At 46.2% G+C, this 25,664-nt stretch overlaps 3 protein-coding genes across 9 annotated transcripts; 1 reads left to right on the forward strand and 2 right to left on the reverse strand.

Moving 5' to 3' along the window:
- LOC133839800 (bridge-like lipid transfer protein family member 1) lies at window positions 1-25,594 on the reverse strand. Of its 6 annotated transcripts, none has more exons than XM_062271419.1 (23): window positions 24,966-25,594; window positions 22,417-22,696; window positions 19,189-22,363; window positions 18,927-19,130; window positions 18,324-18,864; window positions 18,001-18,263; window positions 17,825-17,945; window positions 17,287-17,382; window positions 16,168-16,748; window positions 13,552-13,888; window positions 12,298-13,494; window positions 12,079-12,243; window positions 11,820-12,021; window positions 10,992-11,100; window positions 10,733-10,788; window positions 9,875-10,669; window positions 8,940-9,810; window positions 8,271-8,877; window positions 7,295-8,215; window positions 3,166-6,907; window positions 2,907-3,107; window positions 2,717-2,847; window positions 1-1,301 (listed from the first exon to the last, which is right to left on the reverse strand). In XM_062271419.1, the coding sequence occupies exons 1-23, from the start codon at window positions 25,080-25,082 to the stop codon at window positions 594-596; spliced, it is 15,420 nt and encodes a 5,139-aa protein (XP_062127403.1). In that variant the 5' UTR covers window positions 25,083-25,594; the 3' UTR covers window positions 1-593. The 6 variants fall into 6 exon arrangements, with proteins under 6 accessions (XP_062127403.1, XP_062127384.1, XP_062127374.1 ...); XM_062271400.1 differs by having other exon boundaries at window positions 11,769-12,021; XM_062271390.1 differs by having other exon boundaries at window positions 10,733-10,848; window positions 24,966-25,593.
- LOC133839854 (uncharacterized) lies at window positions 14,222-16,158 on the forward strand. Of its 2 annotated transcripts, XM_062271475.1 has the most exons (5): window positions 14,222-14,399; window positions 14,454-14,640; window positions 14,702-15,587; window positions 15,692-15,914; window positions 15,971-16,158. In XM_062271475.1, the coding sequence occupies exons 1-5, from the start codon at window positions 14,337-14,339 to the stop codon at window positions 16,094-16,096; spliced, it is 1,485 nt and encodes a 494-aa protein (XP_062127459.1). In that variant the 5' UTR covers window positions 14,222-14,336; the 3' UTR covers window positions 16,097-16,158. The 2 variants fall into 2 exon arrangements, with proteins under 2 accessions (XP_062127459.1, XP_062127467.1); XM_062271483.1 differs by lacking the exon at window positions 14,222-14,399 and having other exon boundaries at window positions 14,498-14,640; window positions 14,698-15,587.
- Window positions 23,250-24,342, reverse strand: LOC133839910 (uncharacterized). The gene has a single exon (XM_062271558.1). It carries the CDS (start codon window positions 24,106-24,108, stop codon window positions 23,374-23,376), a length of 735 nt encoding a protein of 244 aa, XP_062127542.1. The 5' UTR covers window positions 24,109-24,342; the 3' UTR covers window positions 23,250-23,373.
- Window positions 25,595-25,664: the final 70 nt, after the last annotated feature.

Genomic DNA, 25,664 nt, shown 5'->3' on the forward strand with positions numbered 1-25,664 from the left:
TTTGCTTATGGTAAGTATGCACTTTGAAAAGTTCACTTTATTTATTATTATCTATTTAGAAACTTACACAGTTTGCTGCTTGCATATGTATAATGTGTGTTTGTATATCAATTAGAGCTACTTATAGTTTAAACATTGGCTTTGCTCATGGGTTTGCACAATCTCTCTCTTTTTGTTTACAAACGATATAATAATAATATTAATAATAATAATTACAAAGCGCTAAAAATTGAGCAAATTACATGAAGCACTTGACTTTACACTTAAATATCCAAAAAAACAAATTGTATACGATCCATCCATTCATTCGTTTCCAAAAAAATAGCAAACGCGAGCAAACAATTACAAAATGTACAATTACAATTACAATTACAACAAAGCTGCCGAAGTGGCTAATAATTATATATTAATACGAGTATCTTGACTATATATCATTAAACATTCTCACAAGTAATTGAATCGGATCGAAAAATTACGCAATTAATAAATTACACTTGAAACTTTTGCTATACAATTGCTGATTACAACTAATTAATAAACACATTCAAATCCTTCGAATCTCTCTCTTTGAATTGTCAATTGTCACTGCTCTCCTAATTGGCCGAGGGTCGATGATTCTGTTGCTGCTGCTTTGAGTTTCCTGGATCTGATTTATTCTCACGCACCATCAGCAGAAGTTGCAACATAATGAGCGCCTCCACCTTGTCCAGCGGATCCATGAAGCCGCGCTGCAACCACTTGGGAATCGTGGTGCGTGCATGACTGAAGCCCAGCTTGTTCAGTATGTAATCCACTCCATACGGTTCGATGGACTTGCCAGCCCATGAAAGCAGTCGCACTGTCGGCTCCAGATGCCACGTTTGGCACTCAAAGTGCCGCCAATCTCGCACAAATGATTCGATATCAAAGCTGGGCAACTGCGCGGCTCCATCTGCTCCTGCTTTCGCCTGTGCTCCGCCATCCTTCACATCGCCTGCGGTCGTATTTGCTGTGCTCGTTGACGGCGTCGTTGCCGTCGTCGCTGATGCTGTTGTCGTTGTTGTCGATGTATTTGCTATTGTTGTTCCTGTCGTCATGGTTGTCGTCGTTGTCCCACTATTCGTCGCGTTGGCCAAACTCGTGTGACTGCCGCCCTGCAACGGTTCCAGGCTGCTCTTGCTGCCACTCATCTGTGTGCCCTGCACCGTCAGGTTCGTGTTGGAGGCACTCTTCTTCTCCTTCAGGTCGTCCGTTAAATAGGGCTTGAGGTTCGTCTTTTGTGATAGATTCGGGGAGGCTGCACGTGCCGACTGTGCGCCCAGCTGCAATTTATGGAGTACAAGTTGGAGTAAGTATTTCTTATATTCTTTATATCCTCTATCCATTTTAAGTAGGCAGACAAAGGTGTTGAATGTAGGTGTGTGTGAAATGTATAGGTGATGAAGATGAAAGTGTGTAGTTAAAAGGCAGAGGCATCTTGGTAGGATCTATTTAGCTTGTATATTTTAGAGTATTATCAATTGAATTTCCTCTACAAGTGTAGGAATCTTTGTTGATTTAAAGACCAGATCTTCGAATGTTTGTGGGTGAGTAAATTTTGACAAAGTTGTACACATTAAGTGGGTAAAAGATGGTGTTGAAGGTGTGTATAAAAGTATGTAGATGATGAAGATGAAAGTGTATAGTTGAAAGCACAAGACATCTTTTAGGTCTATGAAGTAGCAACTATTCAGCTCGTTAATAGGATTATCTATGAATTGAATTTCATTTACTAGTGCGAGAATCGTTGTTGGTTTGAAGGCTAGTAAGTGCTCCAATATGAATTCATAATATCTTTGGATGTTCGATGCGTATGGTGAATAAGTTTTTATAAAGATGAAAATGTACATTCCTAGTGTTGCAGGGTTTGTGTTTATATAGTTAATGAGAAAGATGAAAGGTTGAGATCTATGAAGTAGCAAGTATTCAGCTCGTTAACTCCATCAATTAAATTTCAATCACTAGTGTGGGGATCTTTGTTGATTATAATATCAGTGAGTGCTCCAATGTGAATCCATAACATCGTTGGATGTTTGATATGAATGTTGGGCAATTTTTTGATAAAAATGAAGTTGTATATTTCAATTGGGCAGAAGACGGTGTTGAGAGGTAGGTGCTTATGAACATGCAGTTAATGATGAAATTGATAGGGTGTAGTTGAAAGAACGAGCCATCTTTGAGGTGTATAGAATAATAACTATTCAGTTTCTTAACAGGATAATCCGCTAATTGAATTTACTCCACAAGTGCAGAAATCTTTTTGCTTTGAAGACCAGGAAGTGCCCCAATTTGAATAATAAGATGTTCGATTGTTATGACTGTTGTTGTAAAGATGAAGTGATACGTTGTTCGGGAATACAACACTTGGTTTAAGTAAATTGGCGCACTATTATAAAACACTTGTGGAGAATTTCTCCTCACTAAAAGCAACAGCACTATCTCACTTAATAAAAAAATGACGTTATAGTCAACTATACATACTTATTTATGTATAACTCATCTCGTAATATAACTATTGGAAATGTACATTTAAAAATTGTACGTACAGACAAAACTATTTTCTGTTCTCTACACATAAAATGTAGAAAGATAAAAAAGGAAGTTGGTTTGAGGTTGAGCTTAGTGTGTTTGATAGTAAATTAAGGCTCGATCTTGTTCGATTTATATGTGTAATGAATATGTGTATATGTTGACTCACCACTTTCTCCTTCTCCGTGACATAGGAGGTGATCAAATCATGCAGAAAGAAGAAGGCATCCGCATCCACTGTGACAAATATGTGATCATCGAATTCGGTGATGAAACTGCACAAAACTTCGGGCTTTGATTCTGTTAATAAAATAAAAGTAAGTCAACTATGTTATGTGACTTATAAAGTGTTAGTTTACCACTTGGTTCTGGTGTTGTTGGTCCCTGCTTGTGCTCCGTCTTGAAGTGCAGCTGCAGACTGGGCAGCGCGAAGATGACTTCACGATTGTGATTATGCTCCTGCGATTTGGCGGCGCTGCTGCTGCCCGAAGCACGTGTTCGCTCAATGGAATTGGAGGCAATCTCTCGCTCGCACTCCAGCATGGGGAAGCGATCGACAGCTGCAAAGAAAAGATGTTATAAATAAATATTCAATAACTTTCATTAAAGACAACTCACCATCGATTTCGCTGTTGGCAAAAGCATAATGGAACCACTCGTTGAGTGTCTTGAACTGTGGTGGAAAGATTATGTTGCGCGTAATGCGACTGACGATGGCCATCGAATGGTTTTGCTGCTGCTGCACCTCGGTTGTTTGTCCCAAGCAAGAAGTCAATGTTTGGGTGACGAGCACTTCGCTGGTGTCCTCCAACTGTCGTGCCTCGGTGGCAAAGTTAATCGAAGGCGACTTCAAGCTAAACAACGCCCACGCCTTCGACTTGAAGTTGATGCCATGGAAGCAGGCCAGCGAGATGTTCTGGCCACGCAGCTCCACGGTACCGCCAAGCACGTTGCCATGGCGTGGCAGCCGCGTGACCAGCGATGGAACCACCAACCCTATGGCCTGGGCCAGCGGCTTCTGCCAGTGCCGATGATGCCGTGCATCCGTGTTGTCCACACCGTAGATGTTGCCCACTGTTGCGCCCGTTGTTGCAGTTCCCGTTCCAGCTGCTGTTGGCAGCTCTCCGTTCGGTTTCTTCTTGAGCTGCTGTCGCCGCTTGATGCTCGCAGTGCGATCCTGCAGACGCGGCTCGAGGCTGGAGAAGACGCGCTTTGATGACTTGAACTGCTGCGTGAAGAACTCTTCGAGTTTGAAGTACATCTTCATAAGATCCGCCGTCGTCGACTTGGATATCATGATCTGCAGCTGATCCCAGCTCAGATCGCCGTGTATAAAGATCAGCGCACGTGGCTGATCCTTTCCACATGCAGCAGCTTGAGCAGCTGTGCGCCACTCATCTTTCATGGCGGCAGCAAATGTGCTAATGCGAGTCATCAGCACCGAGGTGCCCATGTAATCGAGACGCAACTCCAGCGCCATGAAGCTCAGGCCCAACGTGTGATACGGTTCCATGCCCGCTTCCTCCTTGATGTGGAAGCGTTTGTTGATCTTGTTCACCTCGAAGCTGCCGCCCACAATGCCACCCTTGGCATCCAGCGCCGAGCCACCCAGATAAATGCCAGCATACATATTCTTGTAACCCGTGCTGCCGATCGAGAGTCGTCCGTCGGAGCGAAAGTCTTTGGTCAGCCAGACGACATTGCCACAAACGTTGCCAATGTTCATCTGCACATTCAGCTTGGTAAAGTTGACGGCAAAGATGACCAGCGTCTCCCAGGCGGTGATCTGATTCTTCTCCGACGGCGGCGTGCCCGACGACTCTGCACTCGAAGATTTGCCCAACGATTTGAGCTTACGCACGGCCCCATAGTGTCCCAGTGGTTGCATCGCTGGCGGCGTAGCTGACTGTGGCTGATTGTCAAAGTCCAGACGCAGTTTGTCCTTGCTGCGTCCCTCGCTGGGTGTGGGCGTGGCTGGCGGCACTCCAGTGGGCGTCTCACAGCCCGACTGCTGCTGCTGTTGTTGCTGCTGATGCACACTCAAGTCACCGAGGAAGAGACGCCGCACAATGCGACGTCGATACCAAGCCTTGGGGAAAGCCAAGATCTCGGTCAAGCGACGCATATCGTACTTGAAGCTGGCGCTGCCAATGTCCACAATCGTGGAGAAGCGTATGACAGCACGCGATTGATCTAGCGCACGCTTTGAACTAGGCAAAGGTTCGATGTAGACTTTGCGACAGCGCGTAATGTGAAACTTGACAAACTCCACATTGATGCTGAGCGAATCTTTGCGCTCGCTGTCGCTCAGCGGCGAGAACTGTGTCTCTTTGGAGGTCTTCTTGCCGCCATACGGATGGAAAATGTACACATTAAAGTCCGCCAAGCAGCCGGTGACACTCAGTCCGCCAGTTGGCAGCGGTTGCTCAGCATGCGATTGTGAATTGTGTTGCTGCTGCTGTTGTTGCTCCTCATCGCCGCTGCGCTTAGAGCTGAACACAATGTCCAGACTGGGCAGTTGCAGCATGCACTCGACACGCGAAACAGGCAAACAGCTAAATCGGAACGTCGATGGCTGCATGTGGAAGTAAACTATGACATCCACTGGGAACGAGGCGTAAGTTGCATAGTTGGCTGGCAAAATGTCCAGATTAACAGCAGCCTGATGCGAAGGCGTCACCGGCACGCTGTTGTTGTTCGCCTGACGCGTTGGAATCGGTTCAAGGGTTTGCTCGAGGAACTCGAGGATATGCGGCGATATGATGGTCTCCTCAGGAATGCTCTGCAGAGTCATCCAGGCACTCAATGTTGCCCGCTTGTTGCCCAAGCGTCGCATGTGTCCAAACGAAGTCGCTGAGCCGCCGGTTAAAGGCGTGTGCTGCAGTTCCTGCGGCTCTGGCAGCGTGCGCGATTGATAGTGCAGCTTGACATCGAGTCCGGGGATGTGGAAGATAGTCAAATCAGCAAGCAAAGCATTATTGTGAGCATTGGCATTGTAACGCAACTTGCTTTTGTCACGCTGCCTTCTCGATGGCGTTGGACTGCCCCAATCGTTGCCAATGCTGCGCTCTCGCTTGTGAGACTTGACACTCGAAGCAGCTGCTCCTGAGGCTCCAGTGTAGCCCGCACGCTCCTCGCCGCTGTTGTTCTCCTTGGTGTGCAGCACACACTTGCCGGAATTGACCAGAACTTTAACATCCAGCTCAAAGTCAATGTTTGGCTCCGGTTGCTGTTTCAGAGCATGCGCATGCTTCCTTCGCATCTCCACCGAAGTGCCATCCACATCGATTTCACTGGGCGTGCAATCGCCATGACCTCCAGCTGCTCGCCAGTCCAGTTCATTGTCTGCTGTTTCGGTGTCGGTGTCTGCATTTGGTAATGAAGTCTGCCGCATGGCATCCGTGAAGGTTACTCTTCCCACTCCAGTCTTTAGCGAAGCACTGCGCGAATGACACGAAGCTGGTGTGCTCTGCAGACTGGAAATCTCATCGTTGGACGCAATGGTGTCGAGGCGTCGTCCTGCGTAGCCATGGCTGCCATTGTCCAGCGGCAGCTCCCGCGCTGTCATGCCAACTGCCACCCCAGAGACGCCAGCAACGCCTCCACTTCCAATGTACGAGTGAGAGCGACTGTAGTTCTTCAGCGAACGTCGCAGCGAGGGTCGCTTCCACTTCTGGATCATGTCGCGACGGAAGTATTTGTAGCACACCGCCTGCAACTCCTGCAGACGACGCTCCTCATGCGCCACCGTGTTGTGTGAGGCACCCAAGGTGCGCAGATCATTGATGATCTTCAGCTGCTCGGCCATCTCCTTCTCCATCATAAACGAACGCTTCTTCGAATCGATTGTTGGGTCAAACACAAAAGCAGGGAGATTGTCAAACTCGCCTCGCCGTCGCACATACGTATCACGGCAGCTTTGATCACCCTCATCACTATCGGGCGATTCCATTTGCGTTTCGTCCTCCTCGAAGCCCGTGAGCATGGTAAGCGTGTGTCCCAGCGAGGACAACTGTTTGCCAATGTTCACATCCAAATGGATGTCGACACCTTCCATTTGCCACTTGACATTCAAAAGCCACTTGGCATTCTCGCCCTTCTTGGCTGCCGTCGTACGCGAGCAGACCTCAAAGGTGCCCTCGGAGACAACGCACACATTCATAATGGGCTCCACAGAACTGGGCTTCCAATCATCCAGATTGGTTTCGAAGTCATCGGCAAAGCGCAAGCATAAGCCCTGGAACTTGCCCTTGGACACAAGAGAGCCTGAATTACAAGCTGAGATGATGGTGTTCTCCAGCGTGATGACCACAGCGCCCTTGGCATCAAAGTCCTGATGATATGATCGCGAGCCATAGGACTGTAAGGGAAGATTTGTTAATTAGAAAGGTATTCATAATGAGAAAGTGTACGATAAAGACAACATCAGCTATAGAATTAAATTATTACTGATTATCATTAATGAATTAGAAAACCTTTAAAGAATACTATTAAAACGTAAGAGCATGAGCATTGATTGAAATAGTTCTAGCACTGAAATTATCAACGATAAAAGTATTGTTATACATAGACGGACAGACGATCAAATAATCTTGTCTTTAGCTGTTGATACTGTTGCTTAAAATGAAGTTGGAGACGATTCCTTATATATATCCTTACACTCTATGGACTCTAAAGCAAGTACATTAATAATTAGCAACTATTAAACTTTTACTTTTTTAAAAAAATCATCACTTCTGATACATACCACAGTATTGACCTGTTTGAGTGGCAAACAAATGCCCATGTCCTCCACAGTTAACTGCAGGAAGAGTGTCGATAAATTAGAGCTGGCAATCTGTCCAAAGGCCACGCGATCAAACACCTGCTGAGTGGTGTGAGGCGTGTGATCATAGCAAAGATTGGCACGCTTCTCCGCCCAATATTCGTAGGCGTTCTTGTAGTTCAGCCAGACCAATATGGCCTTGTCCACGGCTATCGGCTGTACGTAGACCAGGGGACGCTTGAGCGTCAGCAATATGAGCTCCTTGTCTTCGTTGAGCAGCTCATCCTGGAAGGCATTACGCAGACCGATGGTCGTATGGAAAAAGGCATATTGCTGGAACTCCGGCTCGGCCTCATCAAAGATCACATTGCGTATGATTTGGCCCAGCGACAGATTGAAATCGATGTGCGCCTTAAAGAACAGCTTTCGATTGCTCAAATCACCCAAATTCTTGACACGATTCGACAGCTGCAACTCCAGTGTGCCTGTTTCGAAGCGCACAGCCGAAGAACATGGCGTGGTCGCAGTCAATTGAATGCGTTTCATCGATATGTTAATAGAGAATAAGATACGTTTCAATGTCGACTCCTGCACACTTGCGCTGTCGCCACTCTCCTCAGTCCAAAGTGGGACAGGCTTCTCGCCGCCGTAAACTTTTTGCAGCACCTCGTTGATCTCACGCATGAAAACCTTTTGCACAAAGACCAAATGATTGAGCAGATCGGTGGTCAGACAGCGCTCGAATTCGCCAATCTCAGCGCTGGCATTCACATAGCCACCTTGCCGTAACACAATGCCCTCAATAGTCTCTGTGTGCTCCTGTCGATTGTCTGGAATATACTCTGCGAGCACATGCACTGGCGGCAGTCCAATGCAAGCCTCCGAAGGCAGGTTCATTTCATTCTGCAAGTATGGGAATTAATAAAGAAATTTCTCATTAAACAACTGCTTGACTCACCTGTATCTTGGTGTTGAAGCTCAGCGTATGCGTGGGCAAATCAATCACAAACTTGGCTCGCTGACCTGTCACCCCCATGGAGCTGACGTGATTCATGCGATACTGCGCCTGCAGCGAAGGCAACAGCGCAGCATTGATAGAGAGGCTCTGCAGCAACACATTGAACTGCATCACCAGCGGCTGAAGCAAACCATTTTGATTCGCAGTCGCTGGCTTTGTTTGCGCCAAACGCGCTGCTCTTCTCGCTGCCATTTGCGGCTGTTGCTGTGCGCCGCCAGAAACTGTGCGCTCTCTCATCTCACTCGCTGTTCCCACTCCGCTGCCTGCGCCGCCCGAGTTACGCGCATGGAAAGGCGACTCGGGTTCCTCGGCTGTGTGCGAACGCAGCGTGGAACGTCCCGAATTTCTTTTTACTCTCAATTCTTGCAGTGTAGAAGACAGTTGCTTCGAACTACGAGTCATCATGCCGTGCAATGCCACCGGATGTTGGGGTATATCAATGTTGACAGCGCCAATGGAAAGCAGCCCGCTGTTCTTGTCCTTGCCGCGCTTCGAGAGACTCGAATAAAGCGTTTGACTCTTGCCCACAGTCACCTTGACAACAGTTCTGAAAAGGAGAAAATAAAGTTAAATAACTTTTCATTAAATGGGAGAGCGTAAAGCACTTACTGCTGACTGGGAGCCACGCCCTCGAGCAGCACAATCATGGCACGCCCCACCTGCCCAGTGAGCGAGCATTCTAGCGACACAGGACGTGCCTTTTTGCGCCATGTCGCTGTGCTGTTTAATGTGGTAATCTCCGACTCCAGCTTCAATCCGGAGAGCGTTGCCAGCAGTCGCGTCTTGTGTATCTTGGCAACGCCAAAGACAATCAGTCGCGTGCGCTCCTGCGGCACACCATCCAGCAAATGCATATCGCGATGCTGTGGCAATGGCGTCGGTGCAATTGTCAAATTGTCATCGTCATCATTATTGCCAAATGTCGACGCCGGTTTCTTGTGCTCGTTCAACGAGCTGCGCTGCACAACAGTCTTTGTCTCTGGCATTGTGCCATACAACTCCAGCAGATGATAGATGGTCTTCCAGCAGTTGGGTGTCTCCAGCAGCGGGGGCATTGGCGCCATGCCCGATTTGGTCAACGTATTGTTGTAGTCGCCACTCACACTGGTAGCACAGCCGCCATTCAAGGATGCCTTCGACTCGGTGGACATCTTGAGAATGTTCTGATCATGCAGCGAGAGAGTGGGACTGTCACGCAAGGGCGACGAACTCGATTCATTCAAATTTGTGTAGCCCAGTTTGCCCTTGACCGATTTGCCCGTGGAGCGTAGCTTCTGTGCAAAGCTCTGTGGTCGATTCTTGGCATTTGGCGAAGGCGTTAGCTGTATTATGGGCGCCAAGCCGCTGCCGCGTCCACGTGTTGTGGGCATCGTAGGCATTGTCTCGTTGAACTTGTCGTAACGCTCATCCGAGAAGCTTTCCCCATGGCCAAAGCGCTCGGCTACCGAGGAGAAGGGCAGCAAATCCGTTGGCTCTGAAGCTGTGTATAGAAAAGACATATAATTAGCACACATTCAATTCAAATTTTCTTCATTTTCACTCACCCAAACTGCACTCGTCCTTAGTCTGACTCTTCTTGCTCAGTTCTGGCTGTTCGTGGAACTCGTTCTGCGCATCCTTCACATTCTGATACATGTTGCAAATCTGATGCAACAGTCGAAGCAGCGGCATATTCACCTGCTGCGAAATGAAGCGCACATTGAGGCTGAAGTTGACCACAGTGCTGGTGTGTTTCTTCAGCTGACGCCGCGACATGTAGATGACGTTCTGTCGCGCCTGATCCACCATGCCATCGGACATCTTCAGCACCTCAAGCTCAACGCCAACGCGTTCGCACAGAAACAGTGGCGTATCCATCATAATCGATGCACGTCCTCCATTGGATTTCTTGTTCAGCTTGGCAGGCTTCGTATTCGTGTTGTTTTTCTTATCGCCCGCCTCGCTGACCACAATGTCCACGCGTATCGAATCAAAGGTGCCAATGAGCGATAGATTTGTGCCAAAGTTCTCCAGCGACGAGATGTCCGCATTCGAGAACTTGTTAATCATTTGCTGTGGCATTACGCCGAGGCATGTGAGCAGCGGTTCAAAGATCAAATGAGCATCCAGCAGCTTAATAGAATCTTGCATAATGGCACTGCGAGTATGCGTCTGTCCAGGCATTTTGGGTGGCACAGGACGAGCGTGTTCCTTTTCGGCAGAATGCTCTTTCTTCTTGTTGTTGTCCTGCTGCTTGGCCATCCAGAAGTACAAGTCTTCCTTGTGATTTTCAGCACCCAGCCAAAACTTGTTCACCGAGTTCGTTGAACTCAACGAACCCTCTTGTAATGCGCCATATTCTGAAGGAAAATTGCATTTATTAGCAATCACTCTTATTCAATAAATTACAATTCTTAGCTTACCAAACTCAGGCATCTGCTTCTCCACCAGATTCGAGATGATGGGCAACATTTGTATGCTAGAACGAGATGAATTGCCATGTGAATAATTCGAGGCTTTGCTGTGCACTTTGCTCAGACTTGATTAACATATTTTGGTAGCGACGACATTGTGATGCAATGGACAAGGGTTTTTTTATGAAAAGAAAAACACAACACAGGCAAATGGCATTAATATATATTAGCATACATGCACAAGCATAAAAGCACATCTACAACTTACCCACGACGTGTGTGATGTATATTGGGCGATGTCGAAGTCGAACGCTGCGATGCGGGACCTTGATGAACTGCTTCATGGGGATAGGACATGCCTCCATATTGGGAGTTGTCTGTACAGTGAAAGGAATTTAAAACAATTGAGTATTTGCAATTCAACTTAAAGAGTATCATATGGCATATCAATTGTGCACTATTGTGGAGTTATAGACAACAGAATTGATATAACATTTGTGTGCTGTGTGTGCAGCAATCAATAGAAGAGAAAAGCATTTACTAATTAAAAAAACAAAAAACAATTACTGCACACACATCACTTGATTTCTAACATAGAATCAAAATTTTGGAAAGATAGTATAGCCAGAAAGAGAAGACTGAGTAACATTCAATATTTGAGTACATAATGCAAACGCAAGGCATCAAACAATATGAAATCATGAACACTTAAAGCGTTTTCGTAAAGGAAACATGTGAGAAAAGTAGGAAATAAGGAAAGTTAGGGTAGTTTTTAGAGAGTAGAATAGTTAAAATAGAACACTTAGAACGCATTATAAAACTGTCGTTAAAGTAGCGAGCAGACAATTCTACAAAACGAAGAAATAACAACAGAAAACGTGCATAAATTAAGAAACAAGAACAGTAACAATAAGAACGAAAACGATAACGTTGACGAGAACAATCTATATAGCTATATACAATATCATAAAGGTTATAACAAAAGGAGATAGCTGCACGCCTGCATTGAGGCGTGACAGCTGAGCAGCGTTAATCAAAGGAATACCAATGTGAGTTCGATGATGCTGTGTTTGCCCAAGTAATAAAGCATTCTCACTCTCTTCCGGATGCTCGCCGACGCCAGCATAGGCGCCCATTTCAACATCACCTTCACACTCATCCGCCTCGCACTCCTCCTCATTCTGCGGGAACGAGAATGTCACATTGATGGGCCTGGCCAGCTTGTTCTTGTACTGATGCTCGAACAGAATGGGATTGTACAAGGTGTTCTTCCACTGACGACTCAGCACAATGATGCCCTAAAGATATGGCGAAATGGTAAGCTACAGTTGATATAACTTACTATATTTACTCACCTGTCGCAGCGTATTCAGGTGCGGCACCTCGCCATGCTTGAAGATCTGCTCGGTTCGCTGCACGCCATCGTCCAACACCAGCTTCTGCATGATATAACACAATTGACAGCTGGGATCCTCCTGCAGCGTCTTCGACAGCAGCGTGTAGTTGTTCGCATAGCGACTCTAAGAAAGAACAAGGAATTAGTAAATGAATTTCACACGTATTTCGTTGCCAACCTTCTTAATCTTTGGATTGCGCTTGATCTTCTCGTTCTCCATGGCATCGGCCATGAGACAAGCAGCCACCGCGGTTTGTCGCGTGTGCAAAGCCTTCAGCAACGCCACAATTTTAATGGCCAAACGATTGCTAGGATTCATCCATGCCGTGATTGCAGGCGACGCTGTGCTTAACAAATTCCAATCGAGTCGCGTCAAGTCAATCTTGCGAGTGATGGGCACGCAAGGAGGCGCCGCAAAATTGAACCAAACCGATTTCAGCTCAATCACACACGAAGAAGTCTTGTCGGTGCCTTTAACATTCGAGAGCGCCTTGTCATAGCCATCCTTACCATCTTTGCTAGCGCTATTTGGCTTCTGGGCACCAGAATTCTGTCCACCGGAGCCTACACCTTTCTCCACATCCTCATCGGGTGGTGGCTTCGCTGTACCTGGTGCAGAGCTATCTGTAGCCTCGGGAGTATGCTGGAATTTCTCTTTGGGAGTCTTGGGTGTTGGTGGCTTCTTGGTAATCAAGCGCCAGGCAGCTTCCGCCTTCGATGTGGCACCCGTGGCATCTGTTGAGGTGGCAGCTGCTTCATTGCCAGCATTACCCGATGCCACAACCAATTCGTTGAGATTGAATCCACCGCCAGTTGCCGTAACTCCTTCAGCACCAGCTGTCATCTCGGCCAGCTCCTCTTTGCTGTTCTCCGACTTTTCAAAGTGCGAACGCTTTACGATCTTCATGCCCACGCCTTCGAGACCGCACTCGAACATGATGTAGCCAATGCTCTCGATGCCCGTGCTCTCGGGCATCTTAAGGCACTCGAAGAGCACTTTGCTCTTGTGCTCTGGAATTGCAGTCACAATCACTGGCGTCTCTGGGGCACACGATTGGCCCTCGGTCTTCAGGCGACGCAGCTGCGCATGCGCACGTCCAATATCCAGTGTGATGACAAGTTCTTCCAGCTGCTTCTCTGACGTCTCAATAAGTATAGGTTCGCCTTGAACATTGTCAGGTCGCGTCTGCGAAGAGAGATGTGCTAGCAGAGCTCTTGTGCCTTTCATGATGCCGCCCTTCTTATGACTGCTGCCCGATTGCACCGCCTGCTGGATGTAGACGTTGTGCATGGAAGCACGTGTGGTTTTGCCCAGATGGAACTTCGTGGAGATGCCCTCCATGTAGAACGTCAGCAGCGACACGCAGCTCAAATCCTGTTAAATATTTTCCCATTAGTACTTTATTAAAAAGAGTTAGTGAGCTTTGCTTACCTGCACATTGTCCAGCGCTGCTACAGAGATAATCTCCTCCACAATCGATGACTGCAGCATGGTGATGCTCACCTTGGGCAGTACAATCAGTCCTTGGGTCTTGGTCGAAATACTCTCCTCATACACATCGCTCAAGAAGGAATCGCCAGGTCCTTGCAGATGACGTTCAGTCGTCGATCGCTTGGAATTCGAGTGTACTTGCGACCAATAGCTAAGACTCTGATCCCGCTTCAGTATATTGTCGTTCTTCACTTTGGCTATGCAGGAGGCGTGTATAAAATTCACCACGGAGAGCAGATGCATCGACTGTATGGTCGGAATGGCTGCCTCGACCATTCTGTAAATAAAACAAAGGTTCAATATTAGTGAAGATATAATGGAAAGAATAGATAAAATATATTAATCACAGTTTAGTCAGCAAAATTTCGTCATTGTATTAAAACATGCTGGTTTATAAGAAGCATAGAAACCGCAGAAAAAAGAATAAAATGAAGTGGAATGTATAAATATAAGAAAATAAATATCGTCTACATTCCATACGACAATTAAACCCTTATTGAACATTGAAGTAAACAAATAGCTTTGCGCTTTTATGCTATATTAAAATTCATAAAGCTTTACAGAATTTGTAAAGACAACATTAAGTTTAAGTCTAAAATCATTCGAGTTTCTCTGAAAGTTCACAGCATTTATTTTAAATCAAAGTCAACCAATGGGAAATAACCAAAACTATCGTTTGATGGCACTGAAATAACATAAAAATTCAAGTAGCGAGTTATATAAAAATGTTTCTATTTCGACTGACTCTGCTGTTATCCTTAATCTGCTACCTGGCAGCATATCCTGTGGTAAATGCTTTACAATCTTAAAAGAATTATCAGTTAATCGGTCAACTAAAATAGGAAGTGCCAGTGAAGCCAGCAGGACAAGAGAATCGTATAGCACTTGATCCAGCTGATTATCCTGATTTAACCAACGGCCTAAGCGATGCTGAAGTGGAGTCGACGCTCAACGGACTTTCGTTAGAGGATCTAAATGCACTCAACAAACTTTTGGATGATGCCAACAATGGACCCGTCGAATTAGAAGGTAAGCAATAGTTTAAACCCCAGCTCATAGGTATCCGTAACATTATCCTATCCAAAGCAAGCGAGTCTAAGGGGTCATCATAGGCAGGCAAAGAAACAGCACTACGAAGAGATGGAGAACACCGATGATGAGCAATCCGTCAACGACAATTGCCACGATGAGGATGATATGGACAAGGAGAGAGATCCGTGCACCGTACGACCCAAGTGCAACAAGCCACCAACTTGCCCCACCACAAAGCGTTGCACTTCGACCAGAAGATGCTTTACCACATCCTGCAAATCTCTGGATGGTCTGCTGAACATTAATTTCGACGGGGAACGCAGCAATAAGAAGTATAGAAAACTAAATGCTAAGCCACAAGAGGAATGCGATCCAGAGGATGTGTTGTGTATACAACGCAATCGCGATAAGGCCAAGCAGCGACCTAACATGCAGGACTTTTCTGATCTGTCACTTGATCAGGATCAGGGCAACAACATTGACAGCCTCGAGAAGTTGGCTGCGGAAGCTCATCAGGATCAATCTTTGGAACTGCACAAAGATCTAGATGGGTGGCAATCTAAAGGTGAACCTTCCGCAGATATTTTCAACTTGGATCCCTACAAAGTGCCCAATGTAGATAGCAATGGCAATGCGAACGACCTAAAAGAGTCCCCCAAGCTGACAGGCTTGATTGCCGAGGATGAGGGACAACCAGCACAGAGCGAGGAGGAAGCCAAGCCAGGGGAGGTTGAGTCACCCTACGAGCGACATCAACTAGCACGCGTGGCACACGATGATCATTTAAAGGTTGACGAGGAGCAGCAGCCTGAAGAAATAGAGGATAATAGACAGCTGAATGCTGCCCCTGCGCTGTCTCAAGAAAGATACAACGATGATCTCGAGGTTGAGGCAGGGGAGCCTCATGGCAACTTGGCAGCCAACGAAGGCAATGAAGGCGACAGGTTGGCGCCCTAAATACACATTATTCAAAAGAAAGCCACTTACAATTACACACAACACCCAACACTCTCTTCAATATCCAATCCTGTTGCAATCCTGCTTGCAGTTTCATTGCCCAAAATGCGCAAGAACCACTTCGTTATGTTATCCAAACGGATGATGGCTTGATCCAGAGCGAGAATGAGCAAGGAGAGCATAGACTGCGCACAGATAAACAACACAGCGAAATGCTTAACTTTGCCACCTATCAACTGGCCAAGGAAGCCAATCCCCAGCTAGAGTTTAAGCGCTTCAAGCGCGACAACAAAAAGACAGACGACGCACCCGAGGTTCGTTTGAGAGAATGGAAACAATAAGTACTTGATAATCAAATTTACTTTTACAGAACTCGAATGAGAGCTATCTGAAGAAGCTGATGGACTCGTTTCCTCGGGATCAGGTCAGCCAAAGCAATCTGAACATTGCCATTAGGGAGGCGAAACGCGCTCACTTACGCGTCAAGCGTTGTTAATTTTCAATTATGATTTATATTTTTTATGCACTGAGTTCGAATAAAATAAAATAATAATATAATGCACTTACCGTTGCAATCCCTCGAGAAGCAGCGGGGTGAGGAACACATTCATCTGCCCCTTGAGTCGGGCCACCACTGAGGTGCAAGCGGCGCCGCCTTCTGCCTGCAGACTCATGAATTCGCCATCGTCGAAGCCATTTGTGGTCTTATCCGACTCCTCCTCCTTCAGCAGCACACTCGGATCCCAGGGATGCGACTTGGGGCCACCCATAAACGTGGCCGAGCTGTTGCTACCCGTGCTGTTCTCATATCGTGGCACCACTTTGATCTCCCGCCAACACGAGTACAAATCAAAGTGTGGCAACATTTTGCTGCCAATGTACGTGAGTCCACCATCCTCGTTCTCATGGAAGAGAGGCGTGGAGAAGACATCGGGACCGAGAGGGAATGAACAGCCGTTCCAATTGAAGCACTTCACCTGCGACAGGTGATTCAAGTAGCTGGCCATGAGCAGCGGTGAATCGATGATGGGTCGATTGACCTGCTGATGCAGATTGACCAAAGCCACATCTTCCTGCGACGACATGGCAGAGATGAAGGAGTTGGAAGACAACGATGGTGTGCCTGAAGAAGAACCACGCGAATCCGCCTGTGAAATGCAGAGCAGAGATTGCAAATTAACGATGGTAATCAATTAAATAAATGCGATTGCTACAACAAAAGTAATTATTCAGACCAAGTGGCACAAGCACAAGTTGCGGGTTGATGGAAAAAGAGTGCAGCTAAAAATGGTGTTAATCCAGATGATAAAATTACACTTAAAACTAAACTAGAAATTAATTCATCTTAGACTAGTTCCAAGGACATGCACGAGTTTAGAGCATGCAATCAAATTGAAAACTGATTTTGTAGATGAGAAAACTATTTTAAGGACATTGGCTGTCTCTTAATTTTCTCCTCTGCAAACTTCGGTTTATCCGAAGATCAAACTTATTTTGTTTATAATAAAACTAGAGTCAAAAAGAATTGCACTTGACTGAACATTAAGATTGTTTTTTTTGCTAACGAAAAGATTTAATGTAAATTGCGCTACGTGGTTAGTTAAAGAGTTAATTAGTTTGGTTATGGCTTTTTTTAAGATTTGGTTTTTTTTTATTGTTTTTTTGCTGTTACTAAAAACTACTCACATCGTGAACAAAATGTCGGTACTCGGGTCGTGATGAGATATTTGTTATTTTTCTTATTGGTGTGGCAAGACCATGTATGCGTCTCGCGTCTTCGTTCTGGATGAGTTTTTGTTTTGGTTAGTTTGTTCGATTTTAATTATTTAGTATTTGGTTTTTGGATGAACCGAGAGTTTGAGTTTGTGGAGAGGAATAGAATTTAGGTGTGGATTTTATATATATATAGTTTTAAATTACAGTTATAGAGAGATGTAGATAGATAGATAGATAGAGAGAGAGAGAACTTAAAGATACTTAAGAGAAACATGCACAAATACGAATATATTATATATATCGCCTTAAGTTCAAGTTCCGAGACGATTTGAGAGTTGAGTGAAAGTGAATTAGAAACTTGGCCTCAAAAGCAGCAAAGCTAAACGCCGTAGGTGTATATATGGTATATATAGTTGTAACATATGATATGTATATATGTATAGTAAATACGTAAAGACCTAACATAGAGATACTTAAAGGAGCTTCGCTTAAACTTGACTATGTTTACCAGTTCTGTGGTGCTCTGTGGCCGCTTTGGCAGCGTCTTGTTGCTCTCTGGTGCATGAATCTCCAGATCGCTGCGATATGTGGGCAGCGTGTGGCTGCCATTCTCGTTCTGAGCGCCAATGCTAAGATCAGAGAGATGTTAGTAAACTTTTCTGATTGAAATCAATTGAAAGTTACCTTAAGTCCGAGGAGAAGCGTTTCTTGCCCGACAATATGATGGAACCATTGCCGCTGCGCTGTTTCATTGAACCGCGCTGTGACATCACATTCGATATGTCCTCCTCTGCGGAGAAGAACATCTCTGATGGATTCTCTGATGTGAGCGATATGGTGCGCTGCACCTCACGAGTCAGCTGATCGCCAGCATGCAACGCAATGTCCGCGATTTCAAATTCCAGCGGATGTGAATGTGGCGCCGAGTGCGACATTTCATCGGGCATCTTAAAGAAAACAAATATTAATAAGAAATGCTTTACAAAACTGTATTTTAACTAGCTCACCTCGTGGTCATCATCGATGGCCACCTCGCCCGTCAGTCTTGAGTCCGAAATGCTTGTCTTGGGCGGCGAGACGCGCAGTCTATGCGAATCCGAGCCACGTCTATGGCTGCTCGCATTGCCACCATCAACCGAATCATGTTGCAGCTGCAGCTTCTTCGAAGGACTGTCCAACAGGCGTGCATAAGGCACCTCAACAGAAGTCTGTCTGGTGCAAGTGTATCGCTTGCTGCGTCGCTCCAGCGTGTTGGGCGAGCCAATGCTTTCTCGCGACTTATTCCGAGTGCTACTCAACTCTGGTTTCTCTATAACTCCGCCGCCAATCTTGAACTTGGCGCCATCAGGCAGGGCACAGAGTTCGGATTTCTTTAGGCTGCCATTGCGCAGCTCCACAGCGGGTCTATAGAGCTTGCCCTTGCCATTAAAGTCCGCCGAGTCGTAGAGCGAGACGCAGTGCAGACTGTAGGGCGGAGTGTGGAAGACCAGTTGACCCTGATGCAGAATGCTTTCGCCAAAGCCAAAGTCCTTGTTGTTGTTGATAATACTAGAGAGTAAAATAAATTACTATTACTATTATTCAATTTCAAACTTTATTTCTATACTCACAAATAGCGCGCAATGTTGTAATTGTCGTTGACATCTTGCGCCGTTGGCTTGAAGAACTTCTGTCCATTGCGATTGCTGCCAAAGAAGGCGCAGCCACCAATGCAGCCACAACGAGAGATTTCCGTGCTCGAGCTGAGAGCGCTGCCATTGTTGGACCACAGGAACCACAAGCGCTTGAACTTGGCGTCGTGTTCGCGCAGAAAACTAAGCAAAAAATTAAAAATTAATATCAGAATTTCAAATGTACGAAAAGTCGCCTTACTTGTGCTGCACGAGATGCAGCTCGTGATCGGGTATGGGCAGCGCAGAGGCGCCTTCGAGTAGTATGGGACCCAATGAAGTGCAGCCCACTTCCACCCAATTCTCGCTGAGCTCAGCCACTTCTGGCGTGCGCTTGGCGGCATGAGGATCGGGGCAATTGTCACGCAACTTGCTGCGAGTGCCTTCCTCGCGTGAATCGCGACGCTGTGAGAACGAATTCGAGCTGCGCTTGCTTGTTGGCTTGTGTGCATAGTGGGAACTGCTTGGCGCATCCTGTGACTTCAGTGAATCCTGATCAGCGCGACGCAGCTTGCCAGAACGATTGCTGCCCGTGGTGTTGGTGTTGTAACTGCTGTTGGGCGCATTGCCAGCGTGCAGCATAAAGAGACGCAGCAATATGGAGGGCAGCAGACCCGATATGCCCGACTTGACGCGTTGTCCGTGCAGATTGCAGTTGGCCAGTCGAATGGGCGAGATCCAAGCATGCAACGCCGTCCCGCTTTCTATCAAATAAACATCCACCGCATCCACAGAGACACGCGTCATCTTGTACTTAATGTCCTCGGATGAGGGGCATTTGTATTTATTTTCTTCTTTGGTTTGGGGGCACAGATTGCTGGGCACTCCGTGATGGCAGTTGCGCACTGTTTTCGGTGACTTAAGGCAGTTCTCCGGATCGATGGCTAGTAGTATGAGCGTCTCCAGGCCAGTGACCACATTCACCAGCTGGGGCAGCGTTAATTTTCCCGTCAGCTTGCCCAGCTGCACTTCTACCAGCCACGAATACTCTAAAGTATCCTCATCGAGCGCACATCCCTCATTACTAAACATGGCGTGACCTCGCACTTGGACTGCCGAGAGCATCAGATGACCCTGATGAATGTGCTGATCGCGTCGCTGTCGCTGCAACGTATCCGAGGTAAGCAGATACGATGGACTGACGAGCACCTGCAGCGTTGTCTCATGATAACGCTTGTTCATCTCGAAGCCGAAGCGTTCGATGAGCACCACAGGGCAGGGTGGATCATCCGGATTGCAGTTTTTCATCACATGTGCCTGTATGTCGTGCACAATAACGGAGACCATTACCTCCAGCGGTCGATAGAGACGCGGATCGAAGGGTTTGCGCTTCTCCTCGGGAGCTGTTGTTTCCGATATGGATTTGTTGGCCAACTCTTTCTCCTTGGCCAGCAGCTGATCTTTGGGATTGGGTGTGGCGTTGGGTTCCTTCAGATTCACATTGGATTGCTCCATGTCTGTAAAGTTCTGATCCTCGCCAAAGATGTTCTCCTTGAGGCTGATAAAGTTGCGCAACACATTGCCATAGGCCATCAGCACCGAGCTGCCAATCTCCAGCTCCACGGTCACATGATCCGCTGGCAGCGTGCCCGGATCGAACTTGATGTGCTGCTCAGGCAGTGATTGCTGCCAGTTATTGCTCACTGGGGACTTGCGTACCTTGGGTATGCGCATCGGACTGAGCAATATTTCCTCCTTCTCGGGCGTCGTGATGTCCGCCTGAGGATCAGGCCCCAAGGGCGGCACCGGGTGATATACATACTGTATGGATAACGCTAGTATTGGAACCGCCCAGCAATCGATCCAGCCGGCGCTGCGCTGGCAAATCTTGCGCCACTTCTTCGTATACAACTCGGGACGTCGTATCAGTTTGCCCTCGCGGGTCAGCAGTCTTGCATTCTCGTCTATGGCTAGCACAATGGGACGCACCGAGGAGACCTCGGGCACGTACAGACTCAAGTCGAGACCCTCGCCATGGATCCAGAACTTGAGCGTCACAGTCTTAGGCAGGAAATCATCGAAGGGCAGAGCAAAGCTCATTTCAAACACATCGCCACAAAATGCCAAATGATTATTCTCCTGATTGGCGCTGCTGCAATCGATCCAATTGTATTCATTGCACAGCATGAGTATCTCAAACTCATGCAGTCGTATGTTAAAATTGCACGTGTATGGCACAAAGCTGAGTATATCGGGTCGCGCCTTGTTCGCCCAATCTTCGATGAGATCCTGGAAGAAGCACTTGTGTTTGTACACAATGAACGCGCTCGTCTTGCAGCCTGCGAGCGAAATGTTCCAATCCTGCGGTGCATTCCATTTGGTTGGGTAATGTATGCGCACCTTGTACTCCAGCGATTCGAACTCTGCCAAACTGCGAAACTGCAGCGATGTCGTTGCCTCCACATGGAACAGTTGACCCTGGATTTTGGACGTATAGCCATCGGCTAACGTTACCCAGGGTATTGTCACCTCCACATACGAGGCGGGTCCCACATTGATATGCATGGCATTCGTCTCCTTCTCCTTGGAGAACAATATATCAATGGTGGCCTCGTTCAGCACGCAGAGCGTCACATCGAATGATTGATAGCTGCGCAACTCGCCCGGCTGTGGTGTGGGCGTCACTTCGGCCTCCTTCCAGTCGGATGGATAAAAGTATCTGTACAAATGATCACGCTGTCTGTCCGCCCAAGGACCATAGCTAAAGTCCGTGCCCTTCAGGCAGTGCGCATTGATGCCCCACACCGGTGGCGAGGGCTCCACAACATCTCCGTTCGCCAGCACGATTTGAACGGGGACTTCGGGCACCACGCCCGGCTCATCCATGTAGAAATACAAATCCATTTGATTGGACATCATGACCACGAAACCTTCGCCCATATAACGTGGTGGTTCATCAATCAATCCCGTGTACTTGGGACTGGGACAGAAGAGCACCTTGGCATTCTCCACTCGCGCCTTTACAAAGTGCATAAAGTGATCCAGCTGACAGACAGCTGGCTTCGTGCTGTAGGTGCAGTGAGCCTCCTCCATGGAAATGGAGAGTGTGGTTGGCGTAAGGCGATTGCCAAAGACAAAGCGACCCGAGCTTATGTCAATCTTGATCACAGGTATCAAATCACGCCATGTTGTCGCCTGCATGGCCTCAGAGTTCTTTACGGCATTCACTCGCTGACTTTGCCGCGCATTCTCCATGTTCATGTTGTGCTCTCGCAGTTTATTGCGCTCCTCAGTGCTCAGCACATCGTTGGGTATGAGCAGCGAGGGCTCCAGGCCAAAGGTCTTCTCCAGTTTGTCATAGAGATCTGAGCGATTGTAAATGTGCAGTTCGTAGCCATTCAACTGCACCGACAAACGCGTGTCAGAGTGCGAGAGATCTGCAAAGGGAAATTTATAATTGCTGTTTAAATTTACATATTGAATCATTTACCTTCTGAGACATCTTTGGGCATATAGGAGCGCCACCAGCGGAATATAAAGTAGCCATCCTGCACACGCATCGTGTAGTCGAAGGTAATGTAGACAAAATCCCGGAACATGATCTTGCCAGCCAACGGATTGAGGGCTACCGAACCGATCTTGAAGTAGGCGCCCTTGATAAACCAACGATTCGCAATCTTTGTGATGAGCATGCCCACGAGCCGGGAGTTGTAAAAGTTGTTGTAGGTGACCCAGGTGATGGTGGTGAGCAAAGAGCAGATCAGCCATATCTGTGGACAGACGGTGCAAGGTGTAAATAACATTTAATTCAATTAAATTTAATGCCTAATGCCCAGCACACAACACAACAAGAGCGCGAACAAAAACACAGTAACAAACTCGTTAGTTCGTTTTACGAGCTGTGTGATTATTCATCACTTTAAAGTAAAGTCATTAGTCAGAAATCTTGAATAAGCTATGCTGATAAAAAGCTCGGGATATAATTAGAGATTCGAGTAAGGAAAAGTTAAGAATATTTCAAAGCTTTCCTTAGTGCTTCGATCACGTTTCTCAACTAACTTTAACCGCGAAAGTGATCTGTTTATAGTGGGAGTTGTATAATTTATTTTATAACCTCCTAACTCTTACTGCTAAATCGGTGTAATAAATATATTAGAAAATTTGAATTTAATATCTAATTACGAAGAATAAGAAAAAGAATAATAATTATAATATTATGAGCTATGCTGTACACAAAATTACAGCCTCCTAGCTATTACCGATAAGGGAGTGCGTTTAAAATTCTGTGAATTCAGCTTAATAGCTTTTGAAATAAAGAAGCCATTTCTTATATTAAAATCTTACATCCAAAGTTTATTTTGTATATCAAACAGTATGCACTTGTTTGGAGGACATAGACACAACAGATGTAAAAGAAATTTAGGCCAGACCAGAAAGTGACCATCATCTACTCAAATAAACTGACGGGTACATCGCTAAATATGGCACCAGCAAAGGTGCATTTCTTTGCCTCCTTGATGACAGTGCAACCATTGACATTCTTGAATCGCATATTGTGACCCAGCGAAACAACAGCTGCACCAGCAGCAGATGCCGACTCCTCATTGAGCAGCTTGCGTCGGGCAGGGGGTCGAAAATATGCACGACCTGTGAATGGATTGACAAAGTCCGACCAGTAGCCATCCTGCATGAATTCCGTAGCATATTGCGATGCGATGAGAACAAATGATTTGATGGCACTATTCACATCGCCCTCGAAATACAGATTGAAAATGCTAAAGTTAATCGGTTCGGCAAGCTTCTCGCAGGGAATGACAAACTGTTGTTTCATGTGGGTCAACAGTAACTTGGGACAAGGCACCACTTGGGCACGGATTGGCTTGACGCCATACCAGCCCAGGGAATTGTAATATTTAGTCAGATCGAATTGATCGGCGGTGGTCACCAAGTCCTGATAGGCTGGACCCACATTAGAAGGCATATAGAAGTGATCGGTGTAACGATTGCCCAGCAGCGGATACTGTGGATGTGCCTCCAAGTGCTCGTCTGGCTCCAAATCCTCCTGTTCGTCCATGTCCACCAGTATGGGATTGGGAAGACTGCTGCTGCTGGTGAAGCGAAAATGCGGCTTGACCAGCAGGGCTTCCTTTAGGCAGCGACTTAAAACTCTCAATGATTGCATCGTGTACCAGGCAGGAATACCAAAATTTTTAAAAACTAGCAGAAAACAAAGCGATTCACAAAGTCTCCGGCGATATTGCTAAAGTTACCGATATTAATCAGATAGTAAAAAGAAAAATCTGACCAATGGTAATAATTTTGAATATCTTGTCTTGTATGTAAAAACAAAAGGTGCCTGATAAACCACATTTATTATTTCGCCCGTCTACTTATTGTCAATTTAGTTTGTCAATGAGAAGTTGATTTAGAACTCAGCCTGAAACTCTTTAATCATGATTAATACCTCATTAGTATTTTTTTGAAGAGGGAAATTACTAATAGTTCGTGGAAATTGAATTTATATTGAATTTTAATAAATTCGTTCTTATTCAGTTCTGATTTTCACACTGCAACTCTTTAATGCAAGGCCAACGATCCTTTTAATCGCTAATCGATAATCGCACAATTATCGACATTGTGGCGGCATGCAAATAAATATTTACAGTTCGACTTTCATAATGAAACTTTCATTCATCCGCCAATCGCAGTGCTTCAAGTGACTAGCTTATTAGTGTAGCTGAGTATGTGTGGTATGTGTCAATGACCAAAACACATTAAGTGATAAGAGAAGCATTTGGAATAGCTGTTTTGCCAAGTGGCTGCGACGACTATTAAAGTGGGCAGCCGTCACCATACAGAAGCGAACGCGCTCGACGTTCATTTCGACATGCCTGTATGATGATAAAGCCGTCCTCGGTTCAATTCTGATTCTGATTCATGCTGTCTCAGCGACTCGTCGCATGGCGTATTAATCAAACACGCACACAAATGCAATGCACGCATGTATGCAAGTGTTAGGGTGTGTGTGTGTGTACTCACCATGGGTGCATCGATTTTCATGTTCTCCAGCGGCACATTGTGTGTGCGATTCCAGTTGCCGACATCTGGGAAACCCAAAGGGAATCCATTGTCGCTTGTCTCCTCCACTTCCTCCATTTTGGCTGTTTTTCTAGCCGATTAGTAGCTTGGGCAGTGCAATGGGCGGGGGGGGAGGAAGTGATGTTATTTGCTTGGTCGTTTATTAAATTATCGATTCTTGTTGCGTAGGCGCACTTTACACATTATTGCAACTTGATTTACATTCATATATACATTTACATATATATATTGGCAGCTTTTTGCACATTTGCTTTTCTTTTCCTAAGTAAAACTCATTTAAACTCACACACGCACATACACACACACGCGTATACAAAGTTCGATTTTTCCCACTTTGTATTTGGAGGTCGTTGTTGTAGCAAAAAAAGATTTTCGTTTGCGGTTTACACCCACTTTCGTCGCAGCTACGCTATAGCGAATATTGCAATTCGATACGCAGTGTATTGCGCACACGTTTGGAAGTGTTTTTTGGATAATTAATTGCAACTATTTAGCGCGAAAATAATAAGAAAAAATAATGTTGCACTAGAAACGAAAACACTCCCATCTTGTGCTGCTGCTTCTTCTAACTGAACAGCTGAGCGCTGTTGTAATCGATAACTGCACTGCAATCAACTTGTTTGATTTCGATAGATGTGT

Source organism: Drosophila sulfurigaster, chromosome 2L (assembly GCF_023558435.1).
Source record: "Drosophila sulfurigaster albostrigata strain 15112-1811.04 chromosome 2L, ASM2355843v2, whole genome shotgun sequence".
In the NCBI taxonomy this organism is placed as follows: domain Eukaryota; kingdom Metazoa; phylum Arthropoda; class Insecta; order Diptera; family Drosophilidae; genus Drosophila; species Drosophila sulfurigaster.